We start from the raw sequence: 15,834 nt of genomic DNA on the forward strand, positions 1-15,834 counted from the left end.
TTGGAGATTCTTAGAACCCATAATCTGATAAACCCTTTTGGCAATCGGGTTACTGCCATTTTGACCAAAGATGATCGAAAACAACAGTAACGTTTTATTAAATTCTCAGAGTGACTCAGTAGGAGTAGAACAGCAGCATAAGATACCAAGCAACTCACAGAACAGCTACAAATACATTTACAGCAATGCAGAAACATCTGACTTCTTTACGTTAAGAGAAGGTGTCTGATTGGCTCTTCAGCTCAGAAATGTCTAGAAATGAATGTGTGGTGCTTTTGTTTACTAGTTACATTTACATCATTTGGCAGACACCCTTATCCAGAGCTACTTACATTATCTCATTTTTGTACAACTGAGCAATTGAGGGTTAATTGCCTTGCTCAGGGGCCCAACAGTGGCAGCTTGGTGGACCTGAGATCGAACTCACAACCTTCTGATTGGTAGCCCAACACCTTAACCACTAGGCTACCACATACCACTATTTAGTACTGCAATTCGGAACATAGCCTCTCTTTACCGGTCTATCAATGAAGTCTTAAATGAAATCTGGCTGCTCGAGTGCTGACAGACTCCAGCTTATCTGCTCATACCACACGTATTAGCTATTCAATAGCTACTTTATAGTCTTCATCTTCATCCCGACACTCACCATAGGTTCCAGCAGGCTGCTTGCAGTTCTTTACAAAACAGGCTTTTTTATAGCTACTTTAAAAACTCAGCTGAATTTTTTTTCTCTTCACATAATACTTGATGCTGTAAAGCCACATTGAGTGTGAAAATGAAATAAGTAAATAAATGAATACATACATACATTTAAACTGTGATACTTCATTTTCTATTTTGAATGCTGATCTAAACCAAGCTACTGTACATACAGAGCTGGTACAAGCAAATGTTTTTGTAGGCTTTGTGCTATGGAGTATAAATTTTCCAGGATAGTTTTTCAACTTCTACACTTGGAGTGTCATGGCTCTATTTAACAGCTCAGATTTTAAGAGCGTTCAACAGCAAGAAAAAACTGTGACAGTCGAACTATAAAAAAAGGGCAAGATTTGACTTATTACTAAGATTAACATGTTTATCTTCGGTAGGAATTTCTCCTTTGTCTCTTCCAATGCCAGTTCATAAAGTCTAAGCCAGGCTTGATTTCAGATTCTACAGACAGGGGTCTTTAGTCTTCTCCAGAAAGGGCTGGTGTAGCTGCAGGCTTTCATTCCAACCAAGCAATATCCACTCCTTATTCCATTTGTTTAATCAGTTCATCTTGGTCTCCAATCAACTATAAAGCATGGCTCTTATTTGGTTGGAATTAAAGCCTGTAGCCACACAGTCCCTTCACGAATAAAAGCAAAGACCTTTGCTACAGAGGCTTGTGGGTCATTATCAGAAAATCCTTGCTCAAGATTCAAGATTTTTGTTCCATATACGTAGATATTGGTGATGTACCAAAAAAATGAATGAAACCAAGTTAAATCATGTTAAAAGGTTTTCCATCTTTATTGTGAATCTGCAACCTATATATTAAAGTAGAAAAACAATAATTTTTAACAATAATTATATATATATATATATATATATATATATATATATATATATATATATATATATATATATATATATATATATATAAAAAAAATGTGAGCACACACCTAAATTAATACTTAGCATGTTTAGATTTTATCCCAGCATTCAATTTCTATGGTCCATCATCTATTGGCATATTTTGGTCATATGGTCCACCATCTATTGGCATATTTTGACGTTGCCATAAACAAAAATGTTAGTTGACTATTAAAAATAAATAGTTGATCAACTCCAAATGACAATATTAGTGGACCAAATCATTAAACAGTGGGTCCTGTCAGCATGTAGCTTTTTGATTCCATTAACTGTTTTTACCAGAGGACAAAAAAAAAATGGAACTTAAAAAATGGAAGTGTCCATATTCATCATTTTAAGTTCAAGTAAAGTTAAATAGCGTGTAGTTTTTCATAAATTTTTCTGTTTTTACAAAGACTGCTGGGGGAACATTTTAATAGACACGTTCCAAAACAAACAAATATATTTTTCATAAAATGTTCCATCTTTAAAAGTCACACCCATTTCTGCTCTCTGAGACGTCTTGTACATAAGCAATATATGAAAATATATCAGTGAAAATGTCTTCTTTAGGGTATTGTTAAGAAGGGGTTTAAAGTAAATGAACAGTGAGAACACCACTTGGAGCTGAGCTGTCAATTTAAGAAGAGCATAAAATGCTAACCCCCAAAAAAGTCTCTGGGGGGAAAAAAAAAAAATACAAAAAAAAATACAAAATAAATACAAAAAAAATACAAAAAAAAAAATACAAAAAAACAAAAAACAAAGAAAAAAATTGGTTTAAATAGTGGCTGTGTAACATCATCTTTAGCAATAGCTCAGCTGGAACTGCAGTCTCTCGCAGCTATAGCCACTTTCCCCTGAGAGCTACTCAGGGCTGACATTTCCTGCTGATATGCCTTCCCTCCTCGTTTATCGTTCAGTGACTGCCCCTTGCTGTTTTACTTCCAGAGAGAGACGACAGAGCGTAACTGAAACAAGCTAATCTTCCATTAGTCAGCATGTAGAGCTGACAGGAGTGCAGTATTGGTTACAACAACAACAAAAAAAAAAGGGATCTGAGCACTGACATTGTCACACACGATGACGTTTCGGCATGTTCCAAAAATGACAAGGCCTTGAAATGTGAAGCTACACAGAAAAGGGAACCAGAAGAAGTTGCAGGTGTATAAAAAAAAAAAGGATAAAAAAAGAATATTTTTAACACACAGCCAGTGCAAAAATATTTAAAATGCATTGAATCTATGATTGAAATGTAGTCAAAAAATGATTAACATGCATTATGTCTTTTCAAATCAACCGTATTGCAATTTCTATAATAAAAATAATAAAAAACAGAACAAGAAAATATTCAGTACTACTTTAATTTAACTTTAAGTGTTTCAATTCAGGTATATAAAATAATGAAAGAAAAACAACAGTCCATTTTATCTTCGTAGATCCCTGTGAGCACTCACTGAATCGGCTGGCCCTCGTCCTCATCGTCACTGTCTAGTTCCTCGGTATTCAAGATGCGTACGTTACAATGCCGGTGCTCTACCAGATCCGTGTCACTTGCTGCTTTTGCGATTTTAATTCCATCCTGAGCTTCAGGGAACTGGGAGTTGTCTGTCTTTCTCAATCTCTCCACCTCTCCCTTTTCCTCCCTCGCTGTGCTGCTGGAGTGAACGGTTATTTGAGGCACGTCTTTTCTCCTCAGCTCCTCCTCCAGCCTCTCTCCCAGCTCCTGGATAAGACTTTCTCCATGCTTAAGCTCCTGAGAGCAGGGGCAAGTCATTGCTAGTCCATCTGGTACTCCTTTTTGCTCCTCCTCCTCCTCCTCCTCCTCCTCTTCCTCTTTGCTCTTGCTGTCATGATCCTCACTACTAGAGTATTTCTGTTCTTCCTCACTGCGGCTGCTAGACTCAGCCTCATCTTCGCATTGATTCGTTTGCTCCTGCTGCCCTTTCTTTATTCCCTCCTCATGTTCCTCCTCCACCACCAGCTCAGCAGCTTCCTCCAGAATCTGCAGCTCAAGGTCCAGGTCATTCTTATGCAGCTCAGCTTTGCGTAAAGCTTCAGCCAGAGCCACCATGTGCTTGGACCTGGACACACACACACACAAAGTTGATTAAGGGATGTGCAAGGTGACAAGATTCTTCCTGCTATCATAACCCCTCCTATCCTTTGTGTGTCACTATGTTCAGTATAAAATTTTCTCTTACACTGGAATCTTCATATTTCCTTTAGTTTTGTGAATTTGCTTTAACCCCAAAAAAGCAACTTTACCTCCTTGGCTCATGCTCACTATTGAATATGATGATGAATAAAATAACCAGTTGCTTTTTACACCATAACATGACCTCCGTGTCTCACCTGCACATAGATGTACTTAAGATGTTATTGTTAAAACGCAACATTAAACATTCCCTGCAATATCATAAAACAAACAAATATGCAAAGCCATTTTTTTAAAAAACAAAATTCATTATTTGAAGGTATTTCCTCATCTCGTTATTACTTTACCACTAATGAAACTGAATCTGCAAAAGGTTCAAAAGACAGAGATATAAAATTCTCTAACAGTGCTAATTAGAACAGACTTATATATTGTTGAGATGTGCGTTAGTGCACGTATATTGCGCAAGACCTTTCTCTGGTTTCTGGAGCATAACAAACAAATAACAAAATTTAGGTGAGCATCTTTCATGTCATCCCTTCACAATAAAGTCATTGTGTTTAACCTGGCCACAGTATTGCTTGAGCAGCGATCAGACCCCAAGGGTTAAAAAACGTATTCTTCTTCTTCTTCTTCTCTTTAATCAACTAGACAGTGAACCTTTAGTGTGGGGGATAAAGTTCTTTTGTTTCCAGGCATGGCCTGTCAGATACATTTAGGAGTTTTGTATGTGAGGAAAGGAGGCAGTACACAGGCGATGTTAGCATTCACCTCACAGAAAAGAAAAACTGTCTCCATGGCTACTGTTGGAGAAGTCTGTAGTAGCACTTCAGTGCATGCTTATCAGTCCTGCTCTCTGGTGGAATAATTATTTTAGGAGTGAGACTCTCTCTCACACACAAACTTTTGCACACTCACATGCATACCCACCATTTGACACATTTCAGCACACTGACATGTGGATTTCGCTGCAAACACTTGTGGATATGCCACTTTCCTTCCCGGGCAAATGCAGTGCTTTAAATAAATACAACAACTCGCTCCGCTTTCAAGCTTTCTTATGGACAAGGGCTGCATCGAGTAACACGACAAAGCTCACCGTTCACGCGGAAAGAAAAATCTGCTACGATTGTGCTGCGCGGTAAAGCTTATAATGCAAGTGGGGCCCCAGAAACATGCATTATTCATGCACCGAACAAGTCCGGGTCGCTGCCAAAACTCAAGTGGCTGCTACTGAGCACTCTAGACAGCTAGCGGTCTACATCGGCATGGTGATTATCGGAGCGTCCAGAGTGCTTTTGAGGTCACGGCTTATTCACCGGGGGGTGGCTTTGGGGGGGGAGAGAAACGAAAGGAGACACAGCCATCGGCGTTTCAATTAACCCACCACTGAGAAGCGAGCTGCATCCTTATTAGGGAGCGGGGCTAATGATCTCCCGCTTGGTGAGCAAAGCGAGCTATTGAGAATGGGAGAGTTCAGCTAATGCCTCTGGAGGAGGCTGTTTATACAGCGCTTTAGCCTCGAGTGCTGCGTCTCCGGAGCTACAGGTTTGAGGACGGGTCTAAGGCGGAGAAAAGAGCAATCTGTTACAGTGAGGCAGGGGAACAAGGCAGGGGGGCGTGCCGCTGAGACGGTGTTTGCGTTCTCATGTGGTGAAAGGCTGACAAGGTAAACAAACTCCACGACCCAAGAACACTTAAACCTCCCACATCGTGTGAGAACAGCTATCAAGACAGATTTGCAGCGATCGTGCAATCAATAATGCCTGCAAACAAGCTTGGATGTAATCTTATCTCCTGAGAGTTCCAAAGTCAGGACTGAGCCGCCCATCTGTGTACACGCAACAAAACTCCTGAAGCGGGATCCTATTCCTCACTGTCAATACAAGTCAAAGGAATAATGTCCTTCAGGGCAAAGTTGATTAAGTAACAGCTTTCTTCTTCAGAGATGTTCTTTCAATACGTCCTCAAGCCATGAGCTTCAGACGATCCCGAAGATGGAAAGCGCAACATGATCCCATAAACACACCTGAAAGCAACTGTAGAGCCTCCTCCTGCGGAGCAGTCTAGGTCCATAAACACCAGTGAGGCGCTTCCTGGAGCGATGTTGCTGCAGGAAGTTCCATGGAAGTAGCGGCACTTCAAACACACGTAGTATTCTCTTTCTCCCCGTGGGAAGTCATTATTGAGTTAGTGCTGCAGAGGCGTGCTTGTTCTCTCTCTCTCTCTCTCTCTCTCTCTCTCTCTCTCTCTGCATGCTTACAGTGCAAACAAAGGCTCCTTTTTGGACGAAGAATAATGTTGTACGCGATTAAGTCACTGGAAAGGTACTGTTGTGGCTTGCAGTAATTAAGTGATGAGAGGTGGCTTTCAAGGTTGGAAGAAGAAGAAAAAAGCTCGTCATGACATGAGCCAGACAATTCACGACTCATGAAAGTGCATCTACTTTGATACCGAGGTGAACTTATGGCAAATTACCCATGTTAAACTACTAAGGTTCAGAAACCAAACTTCTAATGAACAAATCAAACACATATGAGGAGGAAACACGTCTGCACCTTTAACACACTTAATCACTCTCGGGCACATACTGGAATGTTTTGCAAGTGCTTAACAAATTCCAAGTGAATTTTATACGTGCTTTCAGATTCACGTTTATGAGTGGGAATATAAAAGATAACGACTTAAGCTTTTGATGTAATAAACAGCCACTAATAAGAAATACGATCTATTAAATGGTCTTGCAGAATGAACCTAAGCTCGCAATATCCTCCGATGCAACAGTCATCCATGTATATGCTGGAGACGAGGGAGCAAAAAAAAAATGCTGTGATGTTTGGGAAGGAGAGATGTAATGCCCTCAATCACAGTGACGCTATCTGAATGTGCGTCTATGAGCTTGGGTATGCGAAAGAGGGCAGATTTCATCAGGGCATGAGCAGCAGTTTGAAAAGATGTAGTTGGATGGGAATTGACAGCTGACTCCATTTTGGAGAATTTGAGGGGAAAATACAGGGGATGTTATTCATTTTAGAGCAGCACACTTTATACCTTAGAATATGAGACAGAGCTGCAGTTTCCAGTCCCTCTCTCAATGGCAGATCGTTCCACAATTTAGGAGCTATTACAGCAAAGGCACAGTCCCCTCTAAGCTTCCGTTTTGTATTGGGCACATTCAGGAGCAGTTGATCAGCTGACCTGAGAGAACGGGTGGGTCTAGAAGGGTGTAGCAGCTCAGAAATGTAGGGTGGGGCAAGACCACTTAAAGCTTTAAAAACGAATAAGAGAATTTTAAAATGAACACAAACTCAAAGCAAACTCTGATGTTCAAACTCAATGAGCTTGTTATTTTTGTCTCTTAGCTCTGCAGACAGTTCCTCAGTGACCTCTTGGCTTGGTTTTTGCTCTGATATGCATTGTCAGCTGTATGGCCTTGTATAGAGAGGTGTGTGCCTTTCCAAATCATATCTAATCAATTTAATTGACCAGAGGTGGACTCGAACCAAGTTGTAGAAACACCTCAGTAACAATCAAAAGAAATAGGTGACATCTGAGCGTTGGTGTAAAGGGTCTGAATGTTTATGTAGGTACATGCGATAGTTCAGTTTTTTTCTTTTCAATAAATTTACAGATGTCTAGAATTCTGTTTTCACTTTTTTGCCATTATGGGGTACTGAGTGTAGATTAATGAGAAAATAAATGAATACGAACAACAGTACATAGTATCAGGCTGCAACAAAAAAATGGCAAAATGTGAAGGGGATCTGAATACTTTCCAAATCCACTGTATGCGTCTTCACTTCTTATTGACATTCAGAAAGGAAAAGCTGTCACCTGGCAGGAAGTTGAGACTAATTGTGCTTCACGGTGGTGTGACGGATCTCGATGCTGTATCTATAGCGTGAATCCCAGTGCCTGTTGCACTACAATGAGGTGCGATAGATAGATTCATTAGCATGCACGAATGAACGAATGACAGATCTGTCAGCACAAAGCTGTCATGCAAGTCTCTTTCCTGCATTAAACGTATAACATTACCTAGTCTTGAATAATAACTTTTGTCAGATACAACAACAGAACACAGCTCATAGCAATTAGCCAATGACTTTTTAACATGTGCTCCAATATTAACTTTGTTAGTATATGATCATTATCCTCTACCGAAATGTAAAACATCCTAAAAGCTGGTTAACCTGACTGTCTTTATAACCTAATTCAATTACATTTGTATTGTGCTTTCAAAAATGGATTGTAGCAAAGCAGCTTTATAAGAATATGAAAATTCAATTTAAATTCATGGTGGTGAGGAAAAATGTCTCGGAGACCCTTGAGGAGGAACCAGATTCAAAAGGGAACCTGTTCTCATCTGGGTGACAGTGTAACTGTGTAACCAGGAGCTTTTGATTAACGTGTAAGTATGAGCATTAGTGTTAATTTTGAAAGTCATTATAGTTTTGGGAAGAAATTACACAACAATCATGTGGTAACTTCTAGTGGCGTCTCTTTGACTACTCAGCAGTTGCCTCAGAAGTTGATGGAAAATGTCCGAACACCCTGAATGCACTGAGTCATCATGTATTCTGGCTATGCGAGAGTATAAAAGCCCCCAAGCTCTGAGAAAATATGTGATATAATGAATTCCTGACACAAGAAAGCCTGCCATCTAAAGCAGTGGAACACTTCGATCCCTACACAAACATGACTATTTACTGATGAAAATAATTTAGATAACGGACATGTCTACTAGAGTTGATGGATAGAGACGGCTGGAATTATGGATAATACAGAACAGTATAAACTCTGCTATCAATAAACATGCTGTATAGAAAAGATCAGTGGACATGGTAAACATATACTTGTTTGTCCAGATATGTCTTTTATTAATCATTGCATTGCATAATTCTAGACTATGCTTCAATGCTCATAAAAAAAATACAGCAAAGTTAAATATTAAGAAAGTTTCTGAAAATAAATACATGGCAAAACTAGGACAATTTTCTTAGAAAAGCAAGCAGTTATTATATGAGCTGTCTGAGTGTTAAGTATTCATAAAACTACATAACAAAGATGCCTAAAGCTTTACTAAGAAAAAAAAAATCCATGTAATGAGCCAAATAATCCTGAAAGCTTTATCTTTTTTTTTCCTTTTCCAACAGTATAATCCTATGCAGCATTTTCTACAATGTACAGATTTTAATGCTGAACCGTTGTGCAACACATCCATTCCAGTCACAAAGAAAAAAAAAGGGCAAACCAAAGAACACTGCCTCAAAAGACCTTTCAATTCAGACAAGCATCTGAAGCCAATTTCCTTGAAAATCGAACGCCTACACTCCACTTGAGACATTTCCAACTTTATTTCCCTGACTACTTTATCAAGTCTTTTATATTTTGATTGCCCCCTAATGCAGGTAGAGGCTGAAACTCATTTTCCCACAATTCCCCACTGCTAAGTGATTTAAACACTAGCTGACAGAGCTCAAGTCCACTCCAGGGGGTGGACTGAATGGTTTTCCAAAGACATGACCTCACATGACCTCAGCAGGCCACCATCTTTGGCAGCTCTCTAGGACTACCGCAGAGAAGCTTCTGTCCTGTGAGAGTAACGCTTGGCTTGTCACCAAAGTTCAGACAATGTGCCATTTCTCTTGGCCTGAAAGAATGAAAGGCTAAGTCCTGAAGTCCGGCACCCTGCGTTGCCATGGTTGCCTGTCGGAATCCAATTGACCCAATTTGTAAGTTTGGAAACAACCACAGAATGCGAGGCAAGATGACAGGAACAGAGCTGGTCTTATCTTGTTGGCAGAAATGGCATGAAGGGAATTCATACTGGGGTTATTCTAACAGTTTGTATAAGGAAGAAAATGATAAGAAAAAACAAAGTGCAGTCTGGCACCGGTGATGTGAGGCCTTGGCATCTCGACAACTTGCTAAAGCCACACTAAAATGAATAACACAGTGTAAGCACGCTTGTCGTCACAGACGGGTTTTTTGGGCTGAAATGGATAGCAGGGCTTCCACTACTCGAAACTTGCTTCCAAATCCAAACAAAGCTTGAGCTGGAACTGAGCTACTGAAGCTAAAGTGAAATATATAGTGAAAGCCTGAAAATCTGTCAGTCAAAACAAACCATGGCACCATCTTCCTCAAGAGGAAAATGCACATATTTGAAAGGACTTTTGTAAGAGCTGGACCATCATAAGCGCTTGACTCCAAAAAAAGAAAAAGCAGAAGAACAGAGAAGGTTTGAATCTAAAGCTCTTCAAGTTCAAATAAATGTATTTTTTCTTTGGATAATATTTGATGCTACTCCAGGCATGACAAAGACCCTAAAGATGGTGACTCAGACAAAGCATTCAGGGAAACCTTTTAGTCAAAATACTCGTCTCCATTCCATTCACTTTGTCCCGTTTCTGATGGGAGGAACCTCACAGCAGTTTAAATCAATCTGATAACTTTTACGAGGTCATAAATCGCAGCTTGACTTTTCAGCAGGCGAGGACGTCCGGACGGAGAACTACTCTGAGCGTTACCAGCGCTCGGATTTTTAAGGCAGATGTCGTAAATCACCCGGCGAGCTGGTCCTCATTAATCCTTTTGTCTCTCGCAAGCAGCTGATTGTGTCAGAGAGGCGATGAAAGATTTGGGGAGCCGTCGCACAAGTGGAAGTGATCAGATAACGCCTCGGGCTGAAGCATCTCTCGCAGATAACTGGTGGAGCAACACAGAGTTTAAATAATCTGTTATCAGATCAGGAGTCAGGAGTTGAAAAGCTTACCTCAACAAAGTGAGAAAGATATCAGAAGTGCTGCCTATGCAAACCAGAACAGGGGGGATTTTCATGAAAAACGCTGTGGAATGAAGTGGCAACATCTCCACAAGTTGTTTTGCATGACAAGCCGGGCTTCTTCCAGACAGCAGGCTTTAATGTTTGAAACAACAACAACAACAACCACCAACCAAGTTTAGCTACAAATCGATTCTCAGCATGATGTTGAACCAAAAGGAAAATAAGGAAGCGGCAGTATCTCTGCCTTCACCAAATGCCTTGAGGCTAGTGTGCGGATCCTGTGCTGCCAGTCTTGCAGTTCTAGCTTAAGGCTAACTTTGTTTAAAGAAAAAAAAATAAACAGAAACACTAGGGTTTTTTTTTTTTACCGAAGTTGGAGAGGAGAAAACAAGGAGAATCACTATTTGATCATGGGTCAATGCCGTCAATATCCCGGTCAATCCATTTTGCAATAGATGAAAGGCGTGGAGGAAGAGAGGAAGACGGCATGCCATGTTGATATTTAAAGGCGATGGAAGGAAACTGTGCTTCCTGCTGTTTCATCTACTTGATGATCTGGACAAGACTAATCGAGTTCTCCAGCATGTTGACAGTGGAGCTGTTCCACGCACTCTGCACTCGAGACAAAGTACTTTTCTATGCTCTGCTTACTCCCTGTCTTTCATCATTTCTTTTCTCTCCATCTCTTTTTTTTTTTTTCACAGCCACAGGAAACGTACACATTCCAACTCGCTGTGAATTAGTGCTAGAAATTGGACACCAGTAGAAATTTGTCAACCGGTAGATATTTTTAAAATGTCATCTGTACTGCGGTTCAGCAAAACTACAAAGGCGATTCTTTGTTTTGGATCCAACTGCTCCACATATATCCATGGTGTTGCTGAGAGAATGCTGGGTTCTGATCTTTGTATTGAATGACAAAGACAACAGAAGTGAAAAGAAGCGTGATCAAAAAGTCATTTTAAACAAAAACATTGTACACTGGAAAAGAAACTGGTTGAATTTACGTAATTAAAACAACTTAATCATGTTCACTCGACATCGTTAAACCTAATAATTAATACATCAAATAATATAATAAATCATAATAATAATAACTTTTAAATTATTTCAATATGGGCAGCAAAACCTCTTTACTCTTACTGAACACATATTCCTTTTATTTCAGTGTTGTGACGTTTGCAATTTTTTTCTTTAGTAGTTGTTTCAGAATTCATTTGTCTTTAGTTTATAGTTAGAGTTGAAACGAATTGTATAATTATCAAGTGTTAGTTAAGTCAGTTGGTTAATTTTTACTCTATAGCCTTTAGTTCTGTGGCGTCTTATGTAGCTTTGCGTCTTTATGTAGCATCAGCATTCTAAAGGAACATTTTTTTCATTTCGTTCCGTACTGTATCAGCTATATACGGTCGAAATGACAAGAAAGCCTCTTTTTAAACACACACTGATAAATTTCATTTCACATTAATATACTGAAAAGATCCTTCATTTTCCCTTGCCACAAATGAAAGGCACTGCATCTTTCAAGGAGGAAAATCAATTTGAGACATGAGCACGGATTAAAGCGTTATAAATCTGAGATAAGGGGAAGGGGGCGGGGCTTCCAGATAGTGTCAATATCAGGGAGATCAAAACGCCTGCACAATTAGCAATCATTACGGGATTATATGTCATTCGGCTCGTCTGCTATTGACGCTTTAGTGGGGAGGAAATAAAAGATGACTGATCTTTTGGTCTACTTTTGAGCGATTACTGGTATTAACATGTTAAAAATGAGGAGCTCCTATGTAAGATGTGTACTCAGTTTTTTAATCAGACACATGGTTCAGTCTTGTATATACTCTGAGGTAAGATTGGAAAGTAAGTACAAAGATTTCAAGAGAATTTTGATGAAATATTTGATAACAATTTGATTTGAATATATTATGCTGTCTTAAAATAGAAGAATCACATAAGCTGAACAACACAATTTTGGCTAAAATCGGTCTGCCAGAATTCAGCCACAGCAACACCGGATCATGATCCTCATTATCCTCATCATCACTCTATTACTCCAACTACTAATAATAATTAGTAGAAGAAGAAAAAGAAGAATTTACGGTCTGGTTTTGGGGCATGATATTGTCTGGTAGTTAAGACAAACTTCTGTCTCTCCCTTATAGTTGTGCTGTCATAGCTAGTCTTGCCAGAGTCCTTGTTTACACTTTGCACATAATTTACATTTATTTACTTATTTATTTATTTATTTATGTCCTTACAAGCATACCTAATCTCACTCTCTCTCACTTTCACAAGTTACGCTGAAGCTCATAAGGTTCTCCAAAAAACTCTGGGTTAAACATTTCTCCTATATAAAGTTATAGAAGGGAAATTATTTAGAATCACACTATCTGGTGTCACCCAGATGAGGATGACTTCTATTTTGAGTGCGATTCATCTCGAGTTTTCCGCCTCATATTGTCTCAGAGAGTTTGTCTTCAACACTGTTGCTTCGTACATGTTTCTTAAGGGTAAATATGAATTTAAATGATAAACTCTGTTGTTTGTTTTCGGACTTTTTAGACTCCTGCAAAGTGGCTTTGACACGGTGTCCATTGTTAAAAGGGTCACACAAATAAAACTGAATTGAAAAATGTGATTCAACAGACCTGGCCACTTTCTTCCATTCTACTTGCTACATGGTCCGGCTCTGATGTTCACATGCACACCTTGTACAGAGGTCAGCATGGGCACTCTGACTGGTCTCCAGCTACACATCTCCATACACAGCAAGCTGTGATGCACTATATGTCATGGTTCTGTCATAGCCAGCTTTACCCTTTCAGCTTTTTGTGCTACTGTAGCTCTTCTGTAGGATCGAACCAGATGGGCTAACCTTCTCTGCCCATGTGCATCAATAAGACTTAATTTATGGCTGGTTTACCAGTTGTCCTTTCTTGGACCTATTTTGATAACTACCAGTCACAGCAAATCTGGAACACTGCATAAGACCTGCTGTTTTGGAGATGCTCTGACCCGGTCGACTACCCATTATAATGTGCCCCTTGTCAAATTCACTCATATCCTTAACCTTGCCCATTTTTCCCTGCTTTCAACACATCAACTTTGAGACCTGACTGTATACTTGCTGCCTAATATATCCCACTGTATATCCCATCATGTCACCTGTCAGTGGTTTTAATGTTATGGCTGTTCATGGTTTATATACTTCTAGAAGATTTTACACTATAAAATATAGGCAGCTTTATCCAACACTATTCTGAACAACATGATTGATTTTTACTCACTTATTATTAATCGGCCATAAAGGCTTTTGCCTCCAAAAATTTCTGTGCCAGACAAAAGAGGAACCTGGAAGAAATCCACTGGGTCCTCACGGATTTTATCCTCTGCATCTGGGCACCAGGCCTGTAACATCAGGCCCATTTTTCTCTGCTGGAGCCTTTACACACAAGAATACAACTTTGCCTGAATACTTGCCAAGAGAGCTCGTAGCTCATTACTCAATTATGTGCTCACTGGCTTGGATTTTAAACATGCAAGTAATTGTAGTCAAAGGAGTTTTTCGCGTGGGGGTGCATTATTATTTGTACCGAAACTGAATAGAATACTTTTGCATAACAACATAACAAACAAAAGCTTTAACATCATTCATCAATAATGAGCTGCAGAACCCTTGAGGCCAGCATGAGGACACAAAGCCATGGCATCTAACAAGATTTTCAATTCTGATTAAAGCCCTTATTCATACACTGACACAGTGTTGAGCTCACGCTCACTTTCCAGAACAGTCCAAAACCACAAATTTGCCTGTGTGCAGAAGGAAACAAATTCAGATTTAAACATTTTCTCCTGCTTACAGCTTGTAGCCTTAGTAGAGGACCAGATGGTGCTTAGACTATTCGCAGAGCTAAAGTATTCATTTATACAGTATGTTTAACATTCTTTTTTTTCAATAGCATATGGGGCAATAATTGCCTTCCAGACTGACCTACACAAATTAGCTTTGGGCCACTTCACATTTGTTCCCTAATTACAAGCCTGCCCCCTTTTTCCACCGCAACATCTATTTGACTTCCCCAAACTTCCCATACAGCCACATCAAAAGGAAGCTATGTGAACTTACTTAACCCGCTGGATCCAAATGCAGTAGTCTGTGATGTAGAGGTCATTGAGGATGTAGGCCGGCTCATTGGATCTGAAGATCTTGTGGATGGTTAGCAGGCATTTCAGGACAAAGGTCTTACCTGGAATGAGGGAAATCGTTCAAGCAGATTAGCCAAGCAACAGACAATAAAGGAAAGGTTGTTTACATGAATCAATGGAAAACCTGAGGGAAAGAACTTAAAATGAAACTTAAAATCTGCAGGGGAGAGTTATTACTGGCCATGTATATTTTATATTTTTTATATATATATATATATTTTTTATATATATATATATATATTTTTATATATATATATATATATAATATATATTTAAAGGGGGTAAAAGGCAACTGAGGACTTGAGAGTGGTGTCTTGAGAAAATGGGCCATGACAAGGAGATGATACCCGACATAACACAATTTTTCTGAAGAAGGTATAAAAAATTTTTTTCCCTTAGCAGAAGATAATAGCAAAATTGAAGAGAAAAGAAAAGTGTGAGAGGTGCACAAGAGGATACTCCTGGCCTCTCACAGAATAGCCTGGCAGCCGGCGGAGACATTCCAGCCTCCTGCGAAAACAAACAGTGCTCTTGCGCTGAGGAAAGCTTTGCAGAAACATTTGGTTCCCGTTTAAGCAAGGGCACTTACCATGGCAGGAATTAAAATGACTGACTGCTGCAGATCCCAGCAGAAAAAAACCCTCCAGGGATCTAAATCTCTCTGTACTACTCTTTCTCCTTACTTCTCTCTCTCTCTCAACAACTCCATTACCTCATCCATGTGGAACCTTTTGCTCGTTTCCTCTCTGCCCAGGGTTTTGTTTTGCTTTGTTATTGTTTCATTAGCAGGACTGAAGTCACAAAGTGGGTGGCTTTCTCCAGAACTTTAGGTTTGCTCAACTTTGAAGACAAGACTAGAGTAATGTAAACCACAGGGATGAAGATGAGAAAACAAGGGAACGTAAATGAAAGAGTGGTGGCAAGATTTAATTAGTAACATCAGCATGTATCATGCAGGGAAATAACGCAGAACTGTAACTGTGCTAGCATATTGATATCTCTCCTGTCGGTTTGAGGTAGGATTCAGAGCCATGTCTCTGAATCAATCTGTAGTCTGTGTCAAGGCTTGGGATTATGTTCT

The 15,834-nt window shown here is 39.6% G+C and overlaps 1 protein-coding gene across 1 annotated transcript in view; it reads right to left on the reverse strand.

The window, feature by feature from the left end:
* Positions 1-1,643: 1,643 nt before the first annotated feature.
* The window catches only part of shq1 (SHQ1, H/ACA ribonucleoprotein assembly factor), a 57,161-nt gene continuing 42,970 nt past the window's right edge, over positions 1,644-15,834 (reverse strand). Inside the window, exons 11-12 of the mRNA XM_060868372.1 lie at positions 14,674-14,794; positions 1,644-3,683 (exon numbers count right to left, since the gene is read on the reverse strand). Of these exons, the coding sequence (XP_060724355.1) occupies positions 3,053-3,683; positions 14,674-14,794 (752 nt within the window). The 3' untranslated portion in view covers positions 1,644-3,052. The remainder of the gene's footprint in view (positions 3,684-14,673; positions 14,795-15,834) is intronic.

The sequence above is a fragment of the Tachysurus vachellii genome, chromosome 4 (assembly GCF_030014155.1).
Source record: "Tachysurus vachellii isolate PV-2020 chromosome 4, HZAU_Pvac_v1, whole genome shotgun sequence".
NCBI classification, from domain to species: Eukaryota; Metazoa; Chordata; class Actinopteri; order Siluriformes; family Bagridae; genus Tachysurus; species Tachysurus vachellii.